A 23,970-nucleotide genomic window follows, 5' to 3' on the forward strand; every position below is an offset into this window, starting at 1 on the left:
GATTTCATAAAGACTCTATATAATTACTGTAAGACATTTTATTTCTATACTAAACCCTCTTGCAATAAAAGCCAATATACCATTTGCCTTCTAGGGTGCTCATGTGATATAGGTGTAGTATCCCCCACCTCTGGGCCAAAAGACCTGGGTTCAAATGCCACCTGCTCCAGAGTTGCATCATAATATATCTGAAAGAGTTGCTTAAAAATATATACCATCCACCTTCTTAAATCACTTGCTGTACTTTTATAGTATCTTTCAGTGACACATGAAAGAAAGCACCCAAGTCCTTTTGAAGTTCAACATTTGAGAAAGGATCGGTGTTTCTATTGCTCCTACCAAAGTGGGTAACCTCATTACTCTACATTGCAATCCCCAAATCCTGCCGCTCTACCTCTCTTGATCCCCTTGAAATATCTTTGCATTCACAAGTCGTACGTGCACCCAGTTTAGTCATTTGCAAATTTAGTAATATTATATTTGATTCCCACATCTAAAATCAGTAATGGCTAAGCCTTAAAATTTGAGTATGGTGCAGCAATTTTGCGGAGTGGAAAAAGAAGAGCTGAAATTGGAAAGTAAAACACACAACGTTCATCGTTGTCTTGTTTAATACAGACACTGACCCTGAAAGTTGCTCAAAGACAACTAGAGGTCCAAGCAGATCCGCAGCCCGAAGCGTGTTATTTATTTCCATCATAACCACTCACTTTAGCATAGAAAAAAATGAACACTAGACATTAGCCCCTTTTTAAAAACACACATATATCTATTTTCCCGAGAACCTCATACCTTTATTCATTTACACTAAGCTCCCGCTTCTTATCGTTTCATCCAGGCCCCAAACTTAACCGAGGCGATACACAAAGACTTCCGGGTTACAGCAATTAGTTTTGCAGCATTCTTTTCTTTTGACAATTTATTTCCATCTAAATATATTACAGAAGGGCCAGACAATTTATACATTTATAATAATTTTCAAATAGATTAAAAGTGTATCCAAAATTATTAAATACGCCATTTCCGGGTCAGCCGAATTTGTCCGTTTAGGCGGGTCCCGGAGTATCTTTAAATTGTAAACATGTTGCTATGTGCAGTATCTGCTGCTGTTATTCAGAGGTACGAAATATGTAATCAGTTGATAGAAGGATTCAGATATAGGAAAGCATTTTGGCCATCCTCTCTGTCCTAGGTCTCTGAAAACGATATCCAATTAATCTCATTCCCTTGTTTACTACAAAGTTAAAAATCACACAACGCCAGGTTACAGTCCAACAGGTTTATTTGGAAGCATTAGCTTTCGGAGCGCTACTTCTTCACGTGGTTGTGGAGTATAATATCATAAGACACAGAATTTATAGTGAAAGTTTACTGTGTGATGCAACTGAAATGATATATTGAAAAAGACTTGGATTATTTGTTAAATCTCTCATCTTTTAGAATGATTTGGAGATGCCGGTATTGGACTGGGGTGTACAAAGTTAAAAATCACACAGCACCAAGTTATAGTCCAACAGGTTTAATTGGAAGCACAGTAGCTTTTGGAGCGTTGCTCCTTCATCAGGTGATAGTGGAGGGCTCAATCCTAACACAGAATTTATAGCAAAAATTTACAGTGTGATGTAACTGAACTGATGTGACCACCATTGCACTATACATCCACACACTCTCACATACACACAGGCACTCCTATACACACACACACGGACACACATATACACAGATGCGCACACAGGCGCACACAGACACCCACACACACCCTTACCGACACACACACTCCCACACTCACACATGCACCCCGTCATAGACTTAAGACACTCTACACTCACTATATACACACACACACATACATTTTCTCACACTCATGACCCCCCCCCCCAACCCACACAGACAAAGACCCACATGCACACATATATTTTGTGGGGTGAATTTGTACTTGCAGGGTTACATTGTACTTTGCTCAAAAACTGCATGCATTCATGTAGAACTTTGAGCTCAAAAACTGCATGAATTAATGTAAAACTCCGTTATCTCACTTTTTAGGTTAGAATCAATCTAAACATCATGGCATAGACAGAGAACACAGGGAGCTAACACCTTCAACATATTGTCTAGCTATCACCATTGTTAACAGCTAACCTGAGAATGCAACTTTTTAAAAAAGGTTTTGTGATTTACACATGAAAGAAGTGGCATTGTCTGATTTTTAATCGTGGCATTCAACCAGATGAAAGACTTAACAGACTATCAATTTTTCGATGTATAATTTCAGTTACATCACACTGTAAATTGTTGCTATAAATTCTGTGTGTTAGGATTGAGCCCTCCACTATCACCTGATGAAGGAGCGACGCTCTGAAAGCTTGTGTGCTTCCAATTAAACCTGTTGGGCTATAACCTGGTGTTGTGTGATTTTTAATCTTTTAGAATGAACATGTTGGTTTCAGTTCTTTCATATGTAAATTCCAGAACATTTCAAAGTTACATTCTCAAGTGAACTTTAACAATTGGTGCCATGTCGACCCAGATAATGCATTGAAGGTGTGAGCTGCCCTGTGTGAGACTGTCAGTGCCACAGTGGTCAGACTGATTCTCATCTAAAAATGGATTGATAGAATCTAGTGCTTCCAAATAAACCTGTTGGACTATAACCTGGTATTGTGTGATTTTTAACTTTGTACACCTCGGTCCAACACCGGCACCTCCAAATCTTGTTTACTATAGTCTGCGAAGTTTTGTCCCTTTAAGTTTCTATCCAGTTTGCTTTTCAAAGTTATTCAATATTTTACTTCAGTTGCCCTTTCAGGCACAGTGTATTCAAATATTTCATAACATTGCTCCTAGTTTATTTGCCAATCTGCTCATCTCTGTAACTTTTAATTGAAAAAATAGACTTTATTAATAAAAAAATTTTTGTACATACACAGCTACTACAGCAATTCCATACAGTCTTTGCACGTCAAGAAAAACATACATTGGACCTGACGGTTGCAACGGTCAAAGACATTTCTTACCTATGTAGGACACTATTTACAGTTACATTTGAGACAACACGAGCACTTGACAGTTGAACGGACCCCATTTAACTTTGGCAGAAAGACCTTAGGTGATGGTCTTTCTCTACTGCGCGTCAGCAGCAGCTTCCCCAAGCTTTTGTACATCCCTCAGCACGTAGTCCTGGATCTTGGAATGTGCTAGTCTGTAACACTCAGTTGACGTCAGCTCTTTGCACTGGAAGACAAGCTTTGGGCAGACCAAAGAGTGTCTTTCACTGATTTGATGGTCTTCCAGGTGCAATTGATGTTTGTCTCGGGGTGCATCCTGGAGAACAAACTGCAGAGCATGGAGTCCGTGATGCAGGACTCCATCATGCTCCAGATGAACCTTGACAAAAACCACTGCATTTTTCTCTAGACTTCCTTTGCAAAGGCACCTTCTAACAGGAGATGTGTGACAGTCTCTCTTCCCCCCCCACCCATCCCCCACAACTGGTTTGAGGGCAGCATATGCTGGGCATATTTCATGCACTCACCATATGAATGGATCGTGTCCTTTTCGAGTTTTGTCGTCGCTCATCAACGAAAGTATACCCCTATCTAGCTCACCACCAGCCAGATGATCTTAAAAGGAACGGGATAAAATGTTGTAAACCAGAATCATCAATAAAGCGAGGAATGAGCTGGGTTTTTCAACCGTTCGATTATATTACCGCTCATCATTTGTTATGTGTTGTGTTTAATTATATTACACCAATATTACCCACCACCCATAATCAATGACTTAAAATAATTTACTTTTATTAATAAAATATTAAAATCATAAAATACTAACTTAAAATTAATACTAGTTTAAAATTAACCTAAAACCTTATTTAAAACAATCTAAAATTAAAAATTATTAAATTCTGTCAAATGGAGAATCCTATGAGTCCATAAAAATCCTTAAAAGCTCGAGAGTCAAAGATAGCACAAGATTTGTGATGTTTTGAACAAAGGTTTTTAATTTCTCGATCCCGAGGTCTTTCATTAGTTCATTGCTCTTTTCAAACCATTTTCCTCGGGATCCCATCACAAATCCATAAAAGGATATTCTTGTTCCTTTTGTAAGGACCATTATTTCCTTTTCTAGATGTTTATATTTTTCTTTCTTTTCTTCCCAAGCCTGTTCCAGTGAGTTAATTTGCATGTCCATTCTAATCGTTACGTCTACCACGATAACATGATTTTCCTTCTTAAAAATTAAATCTGGTATCCATAATTTCCCAGTGTTATCTTTTATGCGTGGCTCCACGTATGTTATCCATCCTTTTATCTTGATAAACTTGATTAGTTCTTCCATTATTCTATTGTGTCTCTTAATCCTCATATTTTTTGCGTAGGGACACCATCCTGAAATATACGCAATCGTTTCTGAGTTATCATTGCATTGCCGACAATTCTTAACGTTAAATGGCCTTCCATAAGCTAGAGACGCCCTTGTCGGATATAAGTTCATTCATAATAAAATTGAATTTATTACTTTGGACATCTTCATATATTGAATTTTTGTCAACCAATTATTGGAGGAATTATCGTTCTTGAAGTAATGGATGCCCGCCCCTTGACAGGGCAAGGCCATCCATTTCTGAAGTTCTATAGACCTCCAGTTGGTATAGTTCTTATGACTAAATTCCTCGATACCATAATTCTCCTCATCAGTGATATCCATTTCTTCCTATTGTCGATTTATATTTGGATTCCAAATCTTCTCTAAAACTTTCAATTTATTAAGTTATTGCATTTTTGTAGCTATACTAACACCCTCGAATGAAAATGAGGCATGTAAAATTTCATCCTCGGATTTGTATAGCATTTCATATTTCCTTAAAATAGCAATTGGAATAAATGTAGACAGTTTATTCAACGCAAGGCCACCATCACGGGTCTTAGTATATAAAACCCCATCTGTGATGGATTGTGGGAGATGTAATATTTCTTTTACGGCACTTTTAATTATATTATCTAGTTTATTAAGATAGCTTAATGATACCTCCGATAAGATTAAATAGTAATAAAGTCTAGGGATAAAACACACTTTTAAGCGTTCCAATTTCTGTACAGGTTTTAAAAGAGATCTTTTAAGATTATCTATCCAAATACCTAATTGGTCTTCCTAGTTCAATTGGCTTACCCCAATCCATGGATCAATTTTTGCACCTAGGTATTTATCGGTGCTTCCTGGATCTATAAACTGTATATTTCCCTCATTAAATTTCCAATTCGCCCTATCATTATAAATAAAGGTTTTATTTTTATAAGCAAAGTAGAATCCTTTTGTTTTTCTTACCTCAACCTCCATCCCAGTATTATTACAAAGTTTTTCTATCAGTTTTAAATTGTATGCCATTCCTTCATAGGATTGGCTGATCAAAGCTATATCATCGGCAAACGCTAAGGTTGCACAATGATAACTCTCTTTATCTTGACCCAAAAATATTCCTTTTTTCGTTTATTCAATAGTACTTGTTTAACCCCTCTTAAAATTTTGATCTTATTCGCTTTACAATTAAAACCTTCGATTCTAGTAAAATTATTATTGTATAAGCTCATAATTAATTTAATAAAAACTGGAGGGAGTTGAGTTCTCTTAAGGACATTTATTATCAATTTGTGTCGATTTTCTTTTTCTTAGCTCCATTAATGATATTCTCCAAAATGTTAATGTTCTCTTCACAACCTGCTACTCCTGCCATAAAACCTTTTTGCCGTTTATTTAAATTTATAGCTTTAATTAACCTATTAGCTATAATTTTTGTAAAAAGCCTAAGCAAAATTGGACCTATTGTGATGGGTCTCCAATCCTTTAACCCAAACTTATCACTAACTTTGGGGATTAATACTGCTCTACTTATTTTTACTATATCAGGGATACTGCTTGTTTTCAACCAAATGGTATAAATTCTGCGGATTATCGTATTATCTTTATTAAGTATTCTAATCACTTCTTTAAGCGTCATCTGATCCGGCCCCGCCACGGTTTTAACGTCCATCGCCTTAACGGCCTGATTGATGTCCTCTACCGTTATAGGGTCGGTCAGCATGTCACACATTGATCCCTCAATTTGACCTTTATGTTTGACAAAACCTCTCAAATTACTTTTATCATTAGGATTATATAATCTATTTTTAAAATAATCCTCCAATTCCTCCTTGCTAAGCAGACATTTGCATTTAGCTGGAGCTCCCATCATAGTTCGAGCTAAATATTGTCTTTTATTCTTACATAAAACCTGTGTTTCTTTAAACTTTCCTTTTTTCCTACTATATCTTCTTTTAACATTATTTACCCTCGTCTTACCTTCTTGTCTACTATCCTTCTGCTTAGTAATTAATCCCTTTTTATATTTCAATTTCTTTGACCTATTGCTCTTATCCTTGGTCCCTAATTTACCAATTATCATATCCATAATGCTGTCATAGTCATTTATTATACATTTGCTTTTACTTATTTTGTCCTCCATCATGTCTACTAATTCTATTAATGATCCATCTTTAGTTTCTACATTCCCATTAATATTATTATTTCCTTGATGGTTATACTCATCTATTACTATCTCCTCTATTGGAGTATCTAAATCTAGATCACTATTCTCTTCACTTCTATTATCATTAATGGGGACTACTTCCTGACTTGTGCCCTCAACTTTATCGTTAATCTTATTATGTTTAACTAACAATCTTCTTTTATCAGAAATATGTTTTGATGTCTTAGTTTCCCATTTTTCAGCGATAAGTTTATTAATATTTTTACAACCTATAAATTCCTGTTCTAATTGTTGTAACATTTTTATTTCGGAGTTGGACCACACTCCTCTTTTACCTTTCTCTACTTTTTCCAAATTACCTTTCTTTTCTTTATTTCTTTTAGCATTTCTCAAATTAGAGTGCACGTGCCTCTCGTGCTGTCCTAAACCTATAGCTGTTGTAAATCTAAGTGGGCAAATTTCACATTGGAATGATTTACCTTCTTCCCTCTCTTTTATATTACTATTACATTTAGGGTAGTGACACATGACTGAGCGGTAACTACCCTCCCAGCCGCATTTACTACATTTAACTCTCACAGCTTTAATCCCTTTACACAATTTTAAATGTTTTCTAAACATTCCCTTCGTATTATAAATGTTATTACAAAATTTACATATAAAATTATCAAACGGATATTCTATTATTTTTTCTATTTTATCTTTCTCATTAACAACTGGATGAATAATCCTACTCTCACTTTTCTCTTTATTTCTCTCTGGTTCTCCAATTTGACTAAAATCAAAGGTCCCTTTAAAATTCGAATTAAAAATAGTCCGGCTATTAAAAGAACAAGATTATTCTAGAGGGGCCTTCTCTATGAATCCTTCAATTCGAACTTGATCCTGAGTCCTCTGGACTTTATTACCAGCTTCCTCGTGCCTGCCAGAGGGCAGCCGTGCCGGTGTGACTATTATGGTCTCTTCCGTTTGCATAGAAATGGATAGTCTAGTCCTTTTTTGGCTAACACATTTAGCACACGGTGTCGCCAATAACAACCTTGAGGGGCAGTTATTTTCCCAGTCTCCCACCCAACCGGAAATTTTGGAATTCGACATAATCGCCAGTGCCAAAAATAGGTTTCTAACATTGACCAATAGGTCACTAGCCATCTTGTATCTTTTCTCTGGTCGTATTAGCCGACTTGAATAGAGGAATGCTCATGCAACAGAAAGAGAACGTTAAAACTGTCAGTGGCTACACAGCACTGGATAAAACCAAAGGTAAAACTAATGATAAATCCACAGCAATATAACCTCTTAAACAAGTTAAAACCACTCCTCTGTTATTGAGCTTCCTCTCACAGGTCGTTTCCAGGGGGAACCACGTGGAAGTTCGACCAACTTTGCAACCAATAAAATACATAGAAACGATTGCAAAGGTGACTACACAGGCACCGTTGGGAGACCAACCAACCAAATAAGTTAGTTGAGTTAAAGCTAAGGATCTCACAGTTAGTGCCCTTCTCACCACCAGCCAAGCTACATCTTAGTGCTTGTTAGAAAGTTCTGGTGATGAGGCACTCTGCCAAATGACTTTGACAGTTTTACTCAGCGAACCACCCGACAAACTCAACTGCTTCCTTTTCCCACAGGGTCTCGAGGATAGTACGTCCTGACCACTTTCTGGTGGGCTTGTGGTCAAAGGTGTTTTCCTTTACAAATTTCTCCACAAAAGACTGGTGATATGAGACAGTCCAACTACTTGGAATGTTCCACGGTGCTGAGGCCAGACCCATCCTCCATAACTCTGGAAAAAGGTGGAACCTCTGTACCTAGTGACAGTTGGTGTTTGTGTACTGAGGGTCATCGCACAGCTTGATGCAGCTCTGATTTCTTTCCATATTGCTGCCAGGCCTGCTGAACAGTTTGCATATCTGTCTGTCTGGCCTGATCCAATTCCCAGCATGCTGTTCAGTTGACCAGTGTTGCTTTCAGTGTCCAAAAGAGCTGTTATTTAACTTGAAAGGGACATTCCACTACCTATAATTTTACTTATCTAATCTGTGACCCAACTCAATAATTACATTTGTTACTTAACTTGACTATTTAGTATTGAAATAGCTCAGTGAGCATCAGTCTATATTTGAGCCATTTCTGTGTCAATGAATTCATAGCCTGATCTAACTGTTCTGCTTGCCTTTTCATTGTACGTGAACCTGGAGGTCATTTGGAAATAATCAAGCATGATTATCATCCGGGAGCAGCGGGAGACAGAGCTGAGGTGACGCTGGAGACCAGGAGGTTGCCGGGAAGCTAAGGACTTAGTATGTACTTGGGCAGCGGCTAAACCCGAGATACTACACATGTAGTATCTCCCTTCCCCCCAACCTAACCAGAAGAAAAGGACTCTGTATGGTAAGGTTTTTTTTCTTTTCTCATATATTTAAGTGCATTGTTTGGTTTTAGTTAGTTGAGTTAAAGCTAAGGCTTACAATGGCAGGGGACCTCAGACCTGTGGCATGTGCCTCTTGCCTGATGTGGGAGCTCAGGGACGTGGCTGACGTCCCTGGCTCTTACACTTGCAAGAAATGTGTCCAGCTGAAGCTCTTGTTTGACCGCATGACGGATGTGGAGCTGCGGATGGACTCACTATGGAGCATCCGTGATGCTGAGGAGCTCGTAGATAGCATGTTTAGTGAACTGGTTACACCACAGATTAGAATTGCTGAGGGGGACAGTGAAGGGGTGACCAAAAGGCAGAGAAAGAGTAGGAAGGCAGTGCAGGTGTCCCCTGCGGTCATCTCCCTCCAAAACAGGTATACCGTTTTGGAGGGGCGGTGGTGGTGAACAGCCAGTTGTTGTGGTGCATATAGGCACCAATGATATAAGTAGAAAATGAGATGAGGTTCTGAAAGCAGAATTCAGGGAGCTAAGAGAGAATTTAAAGAGGAGGACCTCAAAGATAGTGATCTCAGGATTACTACCAGTGCCACGTGTTAGCCAGGGTAGAAATGAAAGATTAGGCAGGATGAACACGTGGCTTGAGGGATGGTGTAGGTGGGAGGGGTTCAGATTTGTGGGACATTGGGACCGGTTCTGGGGAAGGTGGGGCTATTACAAATTGGATGGTCTACACCTGAACTAGACTGGAACTAATGTCCTTGGAGGAGTTTTTGCTACTGCTGTTGGGGAGAGTTTAAACTAATGTAGTAAGGGGCTGGGAACCAGAAGAGAAGACTAGTAGACAGTGAGGTGGAAACTAAAGACTGTAAGGCTCATGAAGTTAGCATTACCAAGGGGAAGAGTAGGCAGAGAGCAGATGAATGCAAAGGAACTGGTGGTCTGAAGTGCATATATTTTAATGCAAGGAGTATAGTGAGTAAGGCAAATGAACTTAGGGCTTGGATTGGTGCCTGGGAGAATGACATTATTGCGATCACAGAGACTTGGTTGAAGGAAGGGCATGATTGGCAACTAAATGTTCCAGGATATGGATGCCTCAGACAGGACAAGGAGGGAAGTAAAAGGTGGGGAGGAGTTGCATTGCTGGTCAGGGATGATATCACAGCTGTGCTAAAGGAGGATACTCTGAAGGGCTTGAGCAGTGAGGCATTATGGATAGAGCTGAGAAATAAGAAGGGTTCAGTTACATTGTTGGGGCTGTACTACAAGCCTCCCAACAGTGAGTGTGAGGTAGAAGAACAAAAAGGTAAACAGATTATGGAACGATGTAGAGGCAACAGGGCAGTAGTGATGGGAGGTTTTAATTTTCCCAACATTGACTGGAATACACTTAGTGTCAGAGGTCTGGATGGGGCAGAATTTGTAAGGAGCATCTAGGAAAGGTTTCTAGAGCAGTATGTCAATCGTCCAACTAGGGAAGGGGCCATATTGGACCTGGTGTTGGTGAATGAGCCAGGACAAGTGGTAAAAGTTGCACTGGGGGATTTCTTTGGGAATAGTGACCACAATTCTGTAAGTTTTAAAATACTTGTAGACAAAGGTGAGAATGGTCCTAAGGGAAGAGTACTAAACTGGGCCAAGATCAATTATATCAAAATTCGGCAGTAGCTGGGAAATGTGGATTTGGGGCAACTATTTGAAAGGAAGTCCACATTTGATATGTGGGAGGCTTTCATAGATAGGTTGAAGATAGTGCAGGGTAGGCATGTCCCTTTGAAAATAAGGGATAGGTAAGGCAAGATTCATGAACCGTGAATGACAGGAGAAATCGTGCGACTAGCCAAGAGGAAATGGAAGCATACATAAAGGTCCAGGCAGCTAAAAACAGAACGGGCCTTGGAGAAATATCACGGGAGTAGGACCAATCTTAAATGAAGAATCAAGCGGGCTAAAAGGGATCATGAAATAACTTTAGTGAGCAGAATTAAGGAGAATTCCCAAGGCCTTTTATTCATATATAAAAAGCAAGAGGGTAACCAGAGAAAGAGTTGGTCCACTAAAGAATAATGAAGGAAGGTGTGTGTCAAACTTGAAAATATGTCTAAAAGTCAATGAAATGAAAACCGAGAGTTATACTTCATAAAACACAATAATTTGTGCTTTTTGATTGATATAATTCTGGTGTTTGCATCCTGTTATAAAGGAGAGGGATTCCTGAGCAATATGTTATTTAATGGATGACTAGAATTTGTCATTTCTTTGAAAAGCTCATTAGCATATAGAGCTGATATAACTCATAAAAGGCTCAACTATGTAGCACAGCGCAGGGTGCGTTTGCAGCTATGTGGAGTGAAAGTATTCTTCTAAAAATGTTCTACCCTCATCCTATTAGGAAGGGAAGACTTTCTGGGTTCACAGGTTCCCCAGCACTGCATTTCATCATCAAACTGACCACACCAGGGGTGGCTCAGTGGTTAAGACTGCAGCCTCATAGCTCCAGGAACCCAGGTTCAATTCCACCCTCAGGCGACTGTCTGTGTGAAGTTTGCACATTGTCTGTGTCTGCGTGGGTTTCCTTCGGGTGCTCTGGTTTCCTCCCACAAAGATGTGCAGGTTAGGTGGATTGGCCATGCTAAGTTGCCTATAGTGTCCAGGGATGTGTGGACTAGGTTGATTAGCCATGGAAAATGCAGGGGGCTGGGTCTTGGTATTAGGTTCTTTTCTCGAGGTTTCACACACAAGATGCAATTCGCACACACCAACTTCTGCAAACAGTTAAAGTTTATTAAAGCCTGTACAAGCTAGGTGACCCCCTTTGAGACTCTTCACAGGCATGCAAAGTCGGGTCAAAGTGAGGCCCTGAACAAAGGAAATACATTCCCTTTATACAGGTCAGTTGGTAATGCTCACCAACCCTCCCCCATAATCACATATTACCCAGGTACAATGGTAGGATGAGGTCATCCTCAGAGATAATGTAAATATTAATGCCCTTATCCTGGGGAATTGTTATGCAAATGATTTCCCGATTCAATGATTTCCCCAAGACAATGTAGGTGTCATATGTCCTAGCTTTGGGAGATGGCTATAAAAGCATTTCTGAATGGAAGGGACTGAATGAAAGTTTAATTTGATAATAGCAGGAGAGTAGTGGCAAATGACTGTCGAAATGAAATTGGAGTTATGCGTATTTCTTCATGAATGTCACCCCCAAACAGAGACAGCACAGTTTAACCCTTTAACATTACATTATTGTCCAGAGAGATAGTACAATTTAATCTTTTAATATTGCATTGGTGTGATGCTCTTTGGAGGGTTGGTGCAGTCTCAGTGGGATGAATGGCCTGCTTGTACAATGTATGAGTCTACAAGGTTTGGTAGTATCCTTGCTATGTTAATGGAACTAGGAATCCAGAAGGATGGACTATTGAAGCAGTGATGTGAATTCAAATTTCAACAAGGCAGGCTGGGGAATTAGAATTCAATTAATTAAATAAACCTAGAATTTAAAATCAAGTCACAACCAGTTTGTTGTAAAAACCCATCTGCTTTATCAATGTCCTTTAAGGAAGGAAACCTGCTGTCTTTACTTGCCCAAGCCAATATGTGATTCCAGACCCTCAGAAATGTGGTTGATTCTTAGCCTAAAAGATGTATCAAACTGCTATGTTTGCAGTGATTTACAGTGAAGTTAGCTCACCAGCACAATCTCAATGGTATTTATCAGTGGGCAATAAATACTGGATTTGTCAGCAATGCCCACATCCTGATTAAACAATATTAATCTCTGGGGCTGGCAAGGAAGCCTAGGTTGCCATTACTTTAACATAATTCAGAAAATCCATTCTTGACTGACAAGCTTTTGATTCAGAAAGAATAATTAAAGGCAAGCCCATTTCTGGGCTAATGAATAGCCATGATCTCAGTACTAAAGTGACAATTACATTTGCTTACCATTTAGGGAGACAAGGTTTGAATCACAGTTCTCAACTTAAGGAATCTTTGACTACATTAGAGAAGAGTCTCAAACTGATCATCTCTGTGTAATGCTGTGTTTGATATTTATGGAAATGAGCTCATTCAGATTGAAGCTCAACGAGGAGGTAAAAAAACATTACTGCCTTTTGGCATTTAGTTGTACAAATCTCAATCCCCTTTCTGAAGTTTAAATTTGCATTAAATGATATAGAAGAAAAGTACAGAAGAAGTGTGACATATGTGAAAACATATGATTAGAACACATATATCTTTAGTGACCAATTGTCCATACATCAGCTGATCTTCATTTCATAATCACATCCATAGAATTGGGTTGGGAGGAGGCAGAATTTTCCCAAAATTGACTGGTCTTTTCCTGTAACTTCCATCTGCTCTGAATCTTCATTTGGTATAGTTGCCAAATCTAAATTGCAGTCATTGCTAAAATCTCTCTCTTCTAAAAGTTATGCATTTGCTCCTATGTCACATTTTGCGATTGAAGAGGCAGGAAAAAGGGATCCTAAGCCAAGTATTATGCATGACATTTGGAAATCCCGAAGAGGTTTGTAGCCAATGAAGTATTTTGAAAAAGGGTCACTCTTACATTGTAGGGAGACCATTTTGCACCTTCTCAGATAAGCAAATTGAGACACTCTGTTAAGAATCACACAGGTGAATCAATGTTTTTGCATAACACATTGGTTTGTTAATTAATAATCAATGACTTCAGTGTCTAATGCCTTCCTTGATATATGCTAATTGGTTTATTATTTGCAGGCAATATTGTGATTGGCAACTATTTACTTTTGATCCTTCAAATGCAAAAGATCTTTTATAGCTTTCCAATGCATACAGATATACAGCAAGGATGTCATAATTTCCTTGCACTATCATAAGAAAGAAAGAATAGCATTTATATAGTGCCTTTCATGTGCTTAGGATGTCTCAAGGTACTTAATTCACAATCAGTCAGTTACTTTTGAAGCAGTCTCAGTTTCATAGGTAAACAGAGCAACCAATTTTGCGCACAGCAAGCTCCACAATAGCATGAGATGAGATCAGTTAATCTGTTTGTTCTATTCGTTCAGGGATAAATATTGGTCACTGTTCAAATACCGCCATGGAATCTTTTACGTTAACCCGAATGGGTAAATAGATACTCAGGTTGACATCTCATCTGAAAGACAGCACCTCCGAGAATAGTGCACTGAAATGACAGCCTAGATTTTGCGCTTCTCTCCATGAAGTTCTTAATGCAGTCAGCTTGCCTGTTATCCTTCTAGTTTCTTTCTCTGTCCCGATCTCATTTGGACAGGAAGACTATATTCAAAGAACACTTGCATTTATATTGTGCCATTCACAACCTCAAGATATCTTGGAAAACTTAACACTAATTAAATATTTTTCAAGAGAAATCCCTCTGTTAATAAAGGAAACAGAGTAGCTAATTTACACACAGCAAACTCCCACAAACAGCATTGTGTAATTGACTAGCTAATCTGTTTGTGTGATGTTGATTAAGGGATAAATCAAGGCCCAAGACAGAGAGGATAACTTCCTTGCTCTTCAAATGGTATCATGGGATTTTTTTAGGCCAACAGAGAGAGCAGAAAGGGTCTCATCTGAAAGGCAGCACCTCTAATAGTGGAGCACTTCTTCAACACTGCACCGGAGTGTCAGCAACCTTCCATCGAACATCTGCTCACTTTGCTTAATTAACTTGTTCTGCACAGTCCCTTATGATTGATGCATAGCCAACAGATTTGTGCATCTTAGATTAAGGTTCACTAGTCTGTGACCAGTTTGTCCCTGTATGACACATTCCCAATTGCTTGAGGAAATATTGAGTGACAGCCAGATTTCTGTGCTCAACTTTCTAAGACAGTTCTTGAACCTGCAGTGTTTCCAATTAAGCCACTAGCAAGATTCAAGCAACGGGATGCAATGTTGCATCCCGTTGCTGTGTCAGGCAGCCTTGCAGCTTAAAATCTTATTTACTTGATAGTTCAAACTGTGTTAGGAATCAATTCACATCATCTCCCTTCCCCCGTTTAAAAAATGTTCACACTTGCAACTTGGGTTGGTTATATTTTATTAGTAACATGAATCCACTTTCATAATCCATGTTCAGTGTCTCAGACAACACACCCATGTAGCAAAGGGCTGTTCTCGCTGACTTTACTCCGTTGACGACCGAACATATTTCTTAGGAAAATGTTCACAGCAGCCCTGTCCGGGATCCACTCAGAGTGAATCCTCGAAGGGTTTTGCTGCAAGGGAGCATATTCCTTATACTTCCTGTTGAGTAAAAGAAAATCAATAGAGTGTTTTTTAAAGAGAAAGCATCTCCCTCCTCTAATCTACAACTTGAACATCACCTGGGTGTAAATCCTACCTCGTCCCCAAAGTAACAGAAAATTGAGTTAGATTAAGAACTCTTAACACATTTGTACACAATTTAGTTCAAAACTAGAAAAAAATGGTTTAGTGTGAAATACTGACTATTCAGCACTCAAGTTGATATTCAAATTAATTTGTTCATTTTCCTCTCTAGATGAAGCGTGTCCCTAGAAATGGTCATAAAATAAGCCCCCGAATTTTGATTAGCATAATCACCACTCCCGCAAGGAAAATTAAAATATACCAGATTTTGAATGTCAACCTGTTTCATATCAGCAATCCTTATATCTAGAGGACTGGAGTATAAGAATGCAGAAATTATGCTGCAGTTATACAAAACCCTAGTTAGACCCCACTTGGAGTACGGTGAGCGGATCTGGGCGCCACACCATTGGAAGAATAGATTGGCCTTGGGGAGAGTACAATGTAGGCTTACAAGAACTGGACCTCAGAGGTTAAATTATGAGGAGAGGTTAGAAATAAAAACAGAAATTGCTGGAGAAACACAGCAGGTCTGGCAGCATCTGTGCAGAGAAAGCCGAGTCAATGTTTTGACCCTTCTTCAGAACTCATTGGACCCAAAACATTGACTCTGATCTCTCTCTGCGTTTCTGTGTTCAGAAATCCATATCAAAAGCTAAATACCTCCCAAACAGCAAGTCATCCCTGAACTGGATCCTCTCTTTTAATGTGATAATTACATACACTAACCTGTAGGTCATGGCTACAACTCCAATGGTACTTGCAATGAGCAACATCCCAACAATTACCAAGGCTTCAGTTGTATTAGGTGTCCCACCTGCAACTGAGAGAAAAGTCTCTTTAAGTCATTCAAAATTACAGCAATTTAGTTAATCAATGCACAGAACATTGATGACAGTCTTCAAACAAAAATGGAAGGTTGAAAATGTGACCAGTGAGGTGAAATAGACCAACAATTTGGCTACAGTCAGTTTAAGCATGTTCCACACAAAAGCTTAATTTGATAAAGTTTTGATGCATTCCAAATGAAGTTAAAACTACTTGCTATGCTTTTCCAAGCTATCCTGCTTATCTGTTCAAATCAGATGAAATTACATATTCAGTACAAATGAAAAGCCACATAGAAATCAAACCTGAACATTCTTTGCCATGAATTTTGATGGAATAAAAAGGCAAAAATGAAACAATTGTTTTGATAATGTTTCTTCTTGGGATATGGGTGCTGCTGGGCTTGGCCAGAATTTAGTGTTCATTGACTCTATTGCCTTTAAGTAAGTGGTGATGAGCAGTCTTCATGGACTCCTACAGTACCTATGGTGTAGGCTGACCCACAATGCTGTTAGGGAGGGAGTTCCAGGATATTGGCCTAGTGATGTTGAAGGAACAGTGATATGTTTCTAAGTCAGGATGGCGAGGGGCCTGGAGGAGAACTTACAGAGGGTGTTGTTCCCATTTATCTGCTATCTTTGTCCTTCTTGATGGAAGTGGCTGTGGATTTGGAAGGTGGATAAGCAAATATCTGTAAAGTATTTTCAAAAATCTTATCTCTGCCTGCACTTACTGCCAATTGTTTCATTTATGAACTTTAATTTGCATATTTCTGATGGAAACTACCCAAGTAAAATAGTCATCTTGTAATTAATTGCACCTCACTTGCACTGGAAGTGTTGCAGCACCACCACTGGCAGTAGTGTAATTTGGTTTTCCATCATAAACATGGAAATCTGCAATTCAATATGGATACAGGTCCAGTGCTGGTCAGAGGAGGCAGAGGGTCAGCTCCGGTGCTGTCTAGAATCGGCTGATTGGGCCATGTTCAAACAGTCCGCAGGTACCTTGGACGTGTACACCACCACTGTCACAGACTTCATCAGCAAGTGTGGGGAGGACTGTATACCAAGGAAGTCAATCCGGGTGTTCCCCAACAGGAAACCCTGGATGAATCAGGACATACAGAACCTGCGAAAAACCAGGAGTGAGGCCTTCAGGTCAGGAGACCCACTCAAATATAAGGAATCCAAGTATGACCTTCGCAGAGCCATTAAGACAGCCAAGGACCAATCCAAACTAGAGACTCAGATAGACACCCGGCAACCATGGCAAGGACTGAATGACATCACAGGTTCTAAAAAGAGACAGTGCAAGATAGCAGATGATGACTCATCCCTCCCAGATTGTCTCAACGTCTTCTATGCTCACTTTGAGCAGAATTTCAGTAGAGAGGTAACACCTATTCCGACAAGTCCTGATGAACCTATCTCAACAGTCACTGCATCAGAGATCAGATCAGTTTTCCTTCGTGTAAATCCAAGGAAAGCGATGGGACCAGACGGAGTACCAGGCCGTGCACTCAGAGCATGTGTAGATCAACTGGCAGAGGTCTTCTTGGACATCTTCAACCTCTCCCTGCAGCAGGCCACTGTCCCTGCCTGTTCCAAGAGGGTCAACATTATCCCTGTACATAAGAAGGTTCATGCAGCTTGTCTCAATGACAACCACCCAGTGGCCCTAACTTCGGTGGTTATGAAGTGCTTTGAAAGGCTGGTCATGGTATTAATCAACTCCAGCCTCCTCACTACTCTTGACCCACCCCCAATTTGCCTATTGGACCAACAGATCCACATCCGATGCCATATCACTTGCACTTCACTCCTCTCTAGAACATCTTGACACCAAGAACAGCTACGTAAGAATCCTACTCATTGACTGCAGTTCAGCCTTCAACACTATTATCCCCTCGAGACTGATTACTAAACTTAGTGATCTTGGACTAAGCTCCACTCTCTGTAACTGGATCCTCAGTTTCCTGACCCACAGGCCACAATCAGTGAAGAATAGGCACAATATTTCATCCTCATTAACACTCAACACTGGAGCCCCCCAGGGGTCCGTACTCAGTCCCCTACTGTACTCACTGTCAACCCATGACTGTGTCGCCAAATACCAGACTAATGCCATTTACAAATTCGCTGATGACACCACCATAGTCAGTCGAATCTCAGATGGTGATGAAACAGACTACAGACAGGAGGTGAAAGACCTGGAAAAAAGGTACACTGAGAACAACCTAGTCTTCAATGCCAGCAAAACCAAGGAACTCACTATTGACTTTCGGTGGGATTTTACTCATGCCCCCCTATTCATTAACAGCACAGAGGTGGAACGAGTGGAGAGTGTCAAGCTCCTGGGAGTGGTCATCACAGCAAGCTTTATTGGACTCTTCATGTGGACACACTGGTTACAAAGGCCCAACAACGTCTCTTCTTCCTCAGGCAGCTGAGGAAATTTGGCATGACAGCAAATACCCTTGCCAACTTTTATAGGTGCGCCATCGAGAGCATTCTGTCTGGATGTATCACTATCTGGTATGGCAACTGTACCATTCAAGATCGGAGACGGTTACAGAGAGTGGTGAACTCGGCCCGGACAATCACAAAGGCCAACCTCCCATCCATAGAATCCATCTACCAGGCCCACTGTCAAAGAAAGGCCACCAGCATTCCTAAAGATCCATCCCACCCTGGTAATGTTTTTCTACAACCTCTACCATCGGGGAGAAGGTACAGAGGCCTGGACACACACACCAGCCAGTTTCAAAACAGTTTCTACCCTACTGTTGTTAGAATACTGAATGGACTCACAAACTCTTAACATTCACCTGCACCCGTGTTTTTGCTTTTCCCGCTGTTTACCTATTATTTACTTATCTATGCTACTTAACTCTGAACTGCCAGTATTACTCGCAAGACAAAACTTTTCACTGTGCCTTGGTATGTGTGACAATAAATTCAATTCAAATTCAATTCAATACGGTTGATACTCTTTCAACTCAGACTGAAATTTGATTTTTATGTTTTTGAAATGGTTTAGATTAGTGAATAGGTAGTAGAACTTCAAATTATTTGGCTGCATAAATTTTAAGCCTCAGTGAAAACAAAATGTTGAACGTTACGTACGGAGTCAAAGAAAGTTTGTGAGAAGATTTGTAGCTCGGGTGCTCGTTGTTGTGGTTCTGTTCGCTGAGCTGGGAATTTGTGTTGCAGACGTTTCGTCCCCTGTCTAGGTGACATCCTCAGTGCTTGGGAGCCTCCTGTGAAGCGCTTCTGTGATCTTTCCTCCAGCATTTGTAGTGGTTTGTCTCTGCCGTTTCCGGTTGTCAGTTCCAGCTGTCCGTTGCAGTGTTCGGTATATTTGGTCCAGATCGATGTGCTTATTGATTGAATCTGTGGATGAGTGCCATGCCTGTAGGAATTCCCTGGCTGTTCTCTGTTTGGCTTGTCCTATAATAGTAGTGTTGTCCCAGTCGAATTCATGTTGCTTGTCATCTGCTTGTGTGGCTACTAAGGATAGCTGGTCATGTCGTTTCGTGGCTAGTTGGTGTTCATGGATACGGATCGTTAGCTGTCTTCCTGTTTGTCCTATGTAGTGTTTTGTGCAGTCCTTGCATGGGATTTTGTACACTACATTGGTTTTTCTCATGCTGGGTATCGGGTCCTTCGTCCTGGTGAGTTGTTGTCTGAGAGTAGCTGTTGGTTTGTGTGCTGTTCTGAGTCCTAGTGGTCGCAGTAGTCTGGCTTTCAGTTCAGAAATGCTCTTGATTTATGGTAGTGTGGCTAGTCCTTTGGGTTGCGGCATGTCCTCGTCCTGTTGTCTTTCCCTTAGGCATCTGTTGATGAAATTGCGGGGGTATCCATTTTTGGCGAATACCTTGTATAGGTGTTCTTCTTCCTCTTTTTGCAGTTCTGGTGTGCTGCAGTGTGTTGTGGCTCTTTTGAATAGTGTCTTGATGAACTTTCTTTTGTGTGTGTTGGGGTGGTTGCTTTCGTAGTTTGCAACGGACAGCTGGAACTGACAACCGGAAGCGGCAGATTCAAACCACTACAAATGCCAGAGGAAAGATCACAGAAGCACTTCACAGGAGGCTCCCAAGCACTGAGGATGTCACCTAGACAGGGGACGAAACGTCTGCAACACAAATTCCCAGCTCGGCGAACAGAACCACAACAACGAGCATCCGAGCTACAAATCTTCTCACAAACTTTGAACACCTACGGGCGAGAGACGCTAAGACAAGCCAGGAAATGGGAATCCTGTGCCAACCGCCTAAGCACCACATACGAACAATTCCAGTTCCTGCACGAATGCTGAAAGAATCGAATCCTTCCACCATGTGTCAGATACAGACCACCAGTCAACAACCCACAGGCCAGGGACACAGCCAGACAGAATGGATTCAGGATGATCCAGGTAATGATTACAGACGCTCACAACAGACTTCACAAATACAGACAAGAAATTGTGCACCAAAAATCACTAATTTCAAAAACCACCAATCAGGAATGGACCCGAACCATAGAACAGGCCGTCACCATAGGACAGAACAGGACCACACACCGCAAAAAAACGGCACTCAAAGAAAAAATGGGCAAACTAACACACAACAGAGAGGACACCACAACACACACCTGGGTTAGAAACCTCTCCCACAGACAGCTCACAGACACGGAAAGAACAATACTGGCCAAGGGACTCAACTACAACCACAGGGACGCCAAGACAGCAGACTTCCTAGCAGCACTAGAATGCACACTCAGAAACAATGGACTGACAGAAGAGACACAACAAACAGTGAGACAAAGTATCGTACCGCTGATAACAAGGAAAAGACAAACACATAACCTCAACACCAAGGAGAGGGAAGCACTAAAATCACTAAGAAACGATAAGAACATAATCATACTACCAGCAGACAAAGGCAGAATGATGGTCATCCTAGACAAAGCAGACTACATCCAAAAAGTGCAACAACTACTTGCAGATACCAACACCTACCAAAAGAGGGGGTTTGACCCCACCCCACAGCTCACCAATAGGATAAACAACACACTGAGGAACCTACAAAAAAACGGACAGATAGCCAGGTTTGACCTACAAAGAATGAAACCTGAAAGCAACAACACCTTTCTATGGACTACTTAAAGTGCACAAACCAGACATCCCACTCAGACCTACAGCAGAAACTGAAACACCTGATCAGCGGATCCAGTCACTCTATACAATCAACACAGGAATTCTTGGACATCATCAGAAATATACACATAGACAAGGAAGAAACTATGGTCTCATTCGATGTAACGGCACTGTTCACCTCTATCGACAAAACCCTAGCCAGAGAAACAATAGCCAACCTGCTGGACATACAGAACAGACAACAGGATGTTGAACCTATCAACAAAGACAGCATACTCAAACTACTGGACCTGTGCCTCACAACACACTTCACATTCAACAACCAAATATATGAACACATCAACGGCACACCCATGGGCTCACCCATCTCTAGACTCATAGCAGAAGCAGTAATGCAAAGGTTAGAACAACCAGTCTTACCGCAAATTCAACCCAAACTCTGGGTCAGATATGTGGATGACACCTTTGTAATCATTAAAAAAACAGAAATAGAGAACACACACCGGATCATCAACGCCACACTCGCAGGAATCCGATTCACCAGAGAGGAAGAAAAGGATAACCAACTCCCATTCCTAGACGTGATGGTACAGAGAACACCGAACGGAGAATTCACCACAAAGGTTTACAGGAAAGCCACACACACAGACCAAGTCCTAAACTACAAAAGCAACCACTCCAACACACACAGAAGAAGTTGCATCAACACACTGTTCAAAAGGGCCACAACACACTGCAGCACACCAGAACTGCAAAAAGAGGAAGAGGAACACCTATACAATGTATTCTCCAGAAACAGATACCCTTGCAATTTCATCAACAGATGCCTAAGGGAGAGACAACAGAACGAGGACATGCCGCAACCCAAAGGACTAGCCACACTACCATACATCAAGAGCATTTCTGAACTGAAAGCCAGACTACTGCGACCACTAGGACTCAGAACAGCACACAAACCAACAGCCACTCTCAGACAACAACTCACCAGAACGAAGGACCCGATACCCAGCATGAGCAAAACCAATGTAGTGTACAAAATCCCATGCAAGGACTGCACAAAACACTACATAGGACAAACAGGAAGACAGCTAACGATCCGTATCCATGAACACCAACTAGCCACGAAATGACACGACCAGCTATCCTTAGTAGCCACACACGCAGATGACAAGCAACATGAATTCGACTGAGACAACACTACTATTATAGGACAAGCCAAACAGAGAACAGCCAGGGAATTCCTAGAGGCATGGCACTTATCCACAGATTCAATCAATAAACACATCGATCTGGACCCAATATACCGGCCACTGTAGCAGACAGCTGGAACTGACAACTGGAAGCGGCAGATTCAAACCACTACAAATGCTGGAGGGAAGATCACAGAAGCGCTTCACAGGAGGCTCCCAAGCACTGAGGATGTCACCTAGACAGGGGACGAAACGTTTGCAACACAAATTCCCGGAGTCAAAGAAAGGTACATAAAATGTGTAACCATATGATTGGAGCATGTAGACCTGTAGTGACTAATTTCTCAGTTTCAACAGTGTGAAATGCAATGAAATCACAGTGCAACTCACATTTGTGCAGTCTGGTTTAGTTATTGCCCTGGCCTCTGATCCCACTTCACTTGATAACTACAACTGGTCTTCACTTCATGGTTTTAATAGTACAAACCCAGTAAGTTCTCATATTGCTATTTTGAATATTCATGCACTGGAGCGATAAAAGATGCACCCTAAATTAAATAGTCATGTTCAAGGTAGACTGCATCAGCTATTCCCATGTCCCCCAGGGGTTTCATTATATTCACACATTTTGGATGGACTTACTTGGGTTCACATCAACACGGGCACTAGCAACAGCCAAGCTGACTGCATTTGTCATCGAGACATTTACGCAATAAGTTCCAGAGGAGTTGAAAAATTGGCGAAGGATAAGCTGACATTCATCAGCAGGCAGCACTTCACTACAATCAGTTTGCTGAGGATTTATGCAGTCTGCATCCAAGACAACAGTGCAAATCTCACTCGGGAAGCTGGAAAACAAATGACAGCATTTAAAATTGTATCTTCTTTTCCTGCACCTGTTGCTTCACTGTAATATAATGGCACCACAAGAACAGACATTAAACACAAGAATACCTCAAGTGATCCGCTGAGAGTTAGATTGGGAAAGTTTGACAGGATCAGTTTTCCCCATCAATACCACACACATCCTTTGGAGATGCCGGTGTTGGACTGGGGTGTACAAAGTTAAAAATCACACAACACCAGGTTATAATCCAACAGATTTAATTGGAAGCACACTAGCTTTCGGAGCGTCGCTGACCACCTGATGAAGGAATGACGCTCCGAAAGCTAGTGTGCTTCCAATTAAACCTGTTGGACTATAACCTGGTGTTGTGTGATTTTTAATTTTGTACACACATCCTTGGTCAGGATGCAGGTGTGAAGAAAAGCTGTTGGGATCCATCAATATGCCCAAATGCAAAAATGGAAATTTTGCTAACATTTGTTCAGGCGGCATGGTGGCTCAGTGGTTAGCACTGCTGCCTCACAGCACCAGGGACCTGGGTTTGATTCCAGCCTGAGGCGACTGTCTGTGTGGAGTTTGCATATTCTCCCCGTGTCTGTGTGGGGGTGCTGCAGTTTCCTCCCACAGTCCAAAGATGTGCAGGTTAGGTGAATTGGTCATGCTAAATTGTCCATAGTGTTGAGGGATGTGCAGGT

The 23,970-nt window shown here is 40.8% G+C and overlaps 2 protein-coding genes across 8 annotated transcripts in view; both read right to left on the reverse strand.

The window, feature by feature from the left end:
- mcrs1 (microspherule protein 1) overlaps positions 1-902 on the reverse strand; it is a 39,606-nt gene extending 38,704 nt beyond the window's left edge. For 5 of the 6 annotated variants that reach the window (XM_072567130.1, XM_072567133.1, XM_072567132.1 and 2 more), the window contains exon 1: positions 793-902. The gene's annotated coding sequence lies outside the window, so the exon portion shown is untranslated. Of the gene's footprint in view, positions 1-626; positions 761-792 lie in introns of those variants that run through there. The other variant, XM_072567128.1, reaches the window with a different exon arrangement.
- A 14,063-nt stretch (positions 903-14,965) lies between these two features.
- pmela (premelanosome protein a) overlaps positions 14,966-23,970 on the reverse strand; it is a 37,136-nt gene continuing 28,131 nt past the window's right edge. Inside the window, exons 10-12 of one of the 2 annotated variants that reach the window (XM_072567233.1) lie at positions 23,071-23,276; positions 15,998-16,085; positions 14,966-15,184 (exon numbers count right to left, since the gene is read on the reverse strand). In XM_072567233.1, coding sequence (XP_072423334.1) covers positions 15,022-15,184; positions 15,998-16,085; positions 23,071-23,276 — 457 coding nt within the window. In that variant the 3' untranslated portion in view covers positions 14,966-15,021. Of the gene's footprint in view, positions 15,185-15,997; positions 16,092-23,070; positions 23,277-23,970 lie in introns of both variants that reach the window. The other variant, XM_072567232.1, reaches the window with a different exon arrangement.

The sequence above is a fragment of the Chiloscyllium punctatum genome, chromosome X, assembly GCF_047496795.1.
Source record: "Chiloscyllium punctatum isolate Juve2018m chromosome X, sChiPun1.3, whole genome shotgun sequence".
In the NCBI taxonomy this organism is placed as follows: domain Eukaryota; kingdom Metazoa; phylum Chordata; class Chondrichthyes; order Orectolobiformes; family Hemiscylliidae; genus Chiloscyllium; species Chiloscyllium punctatum.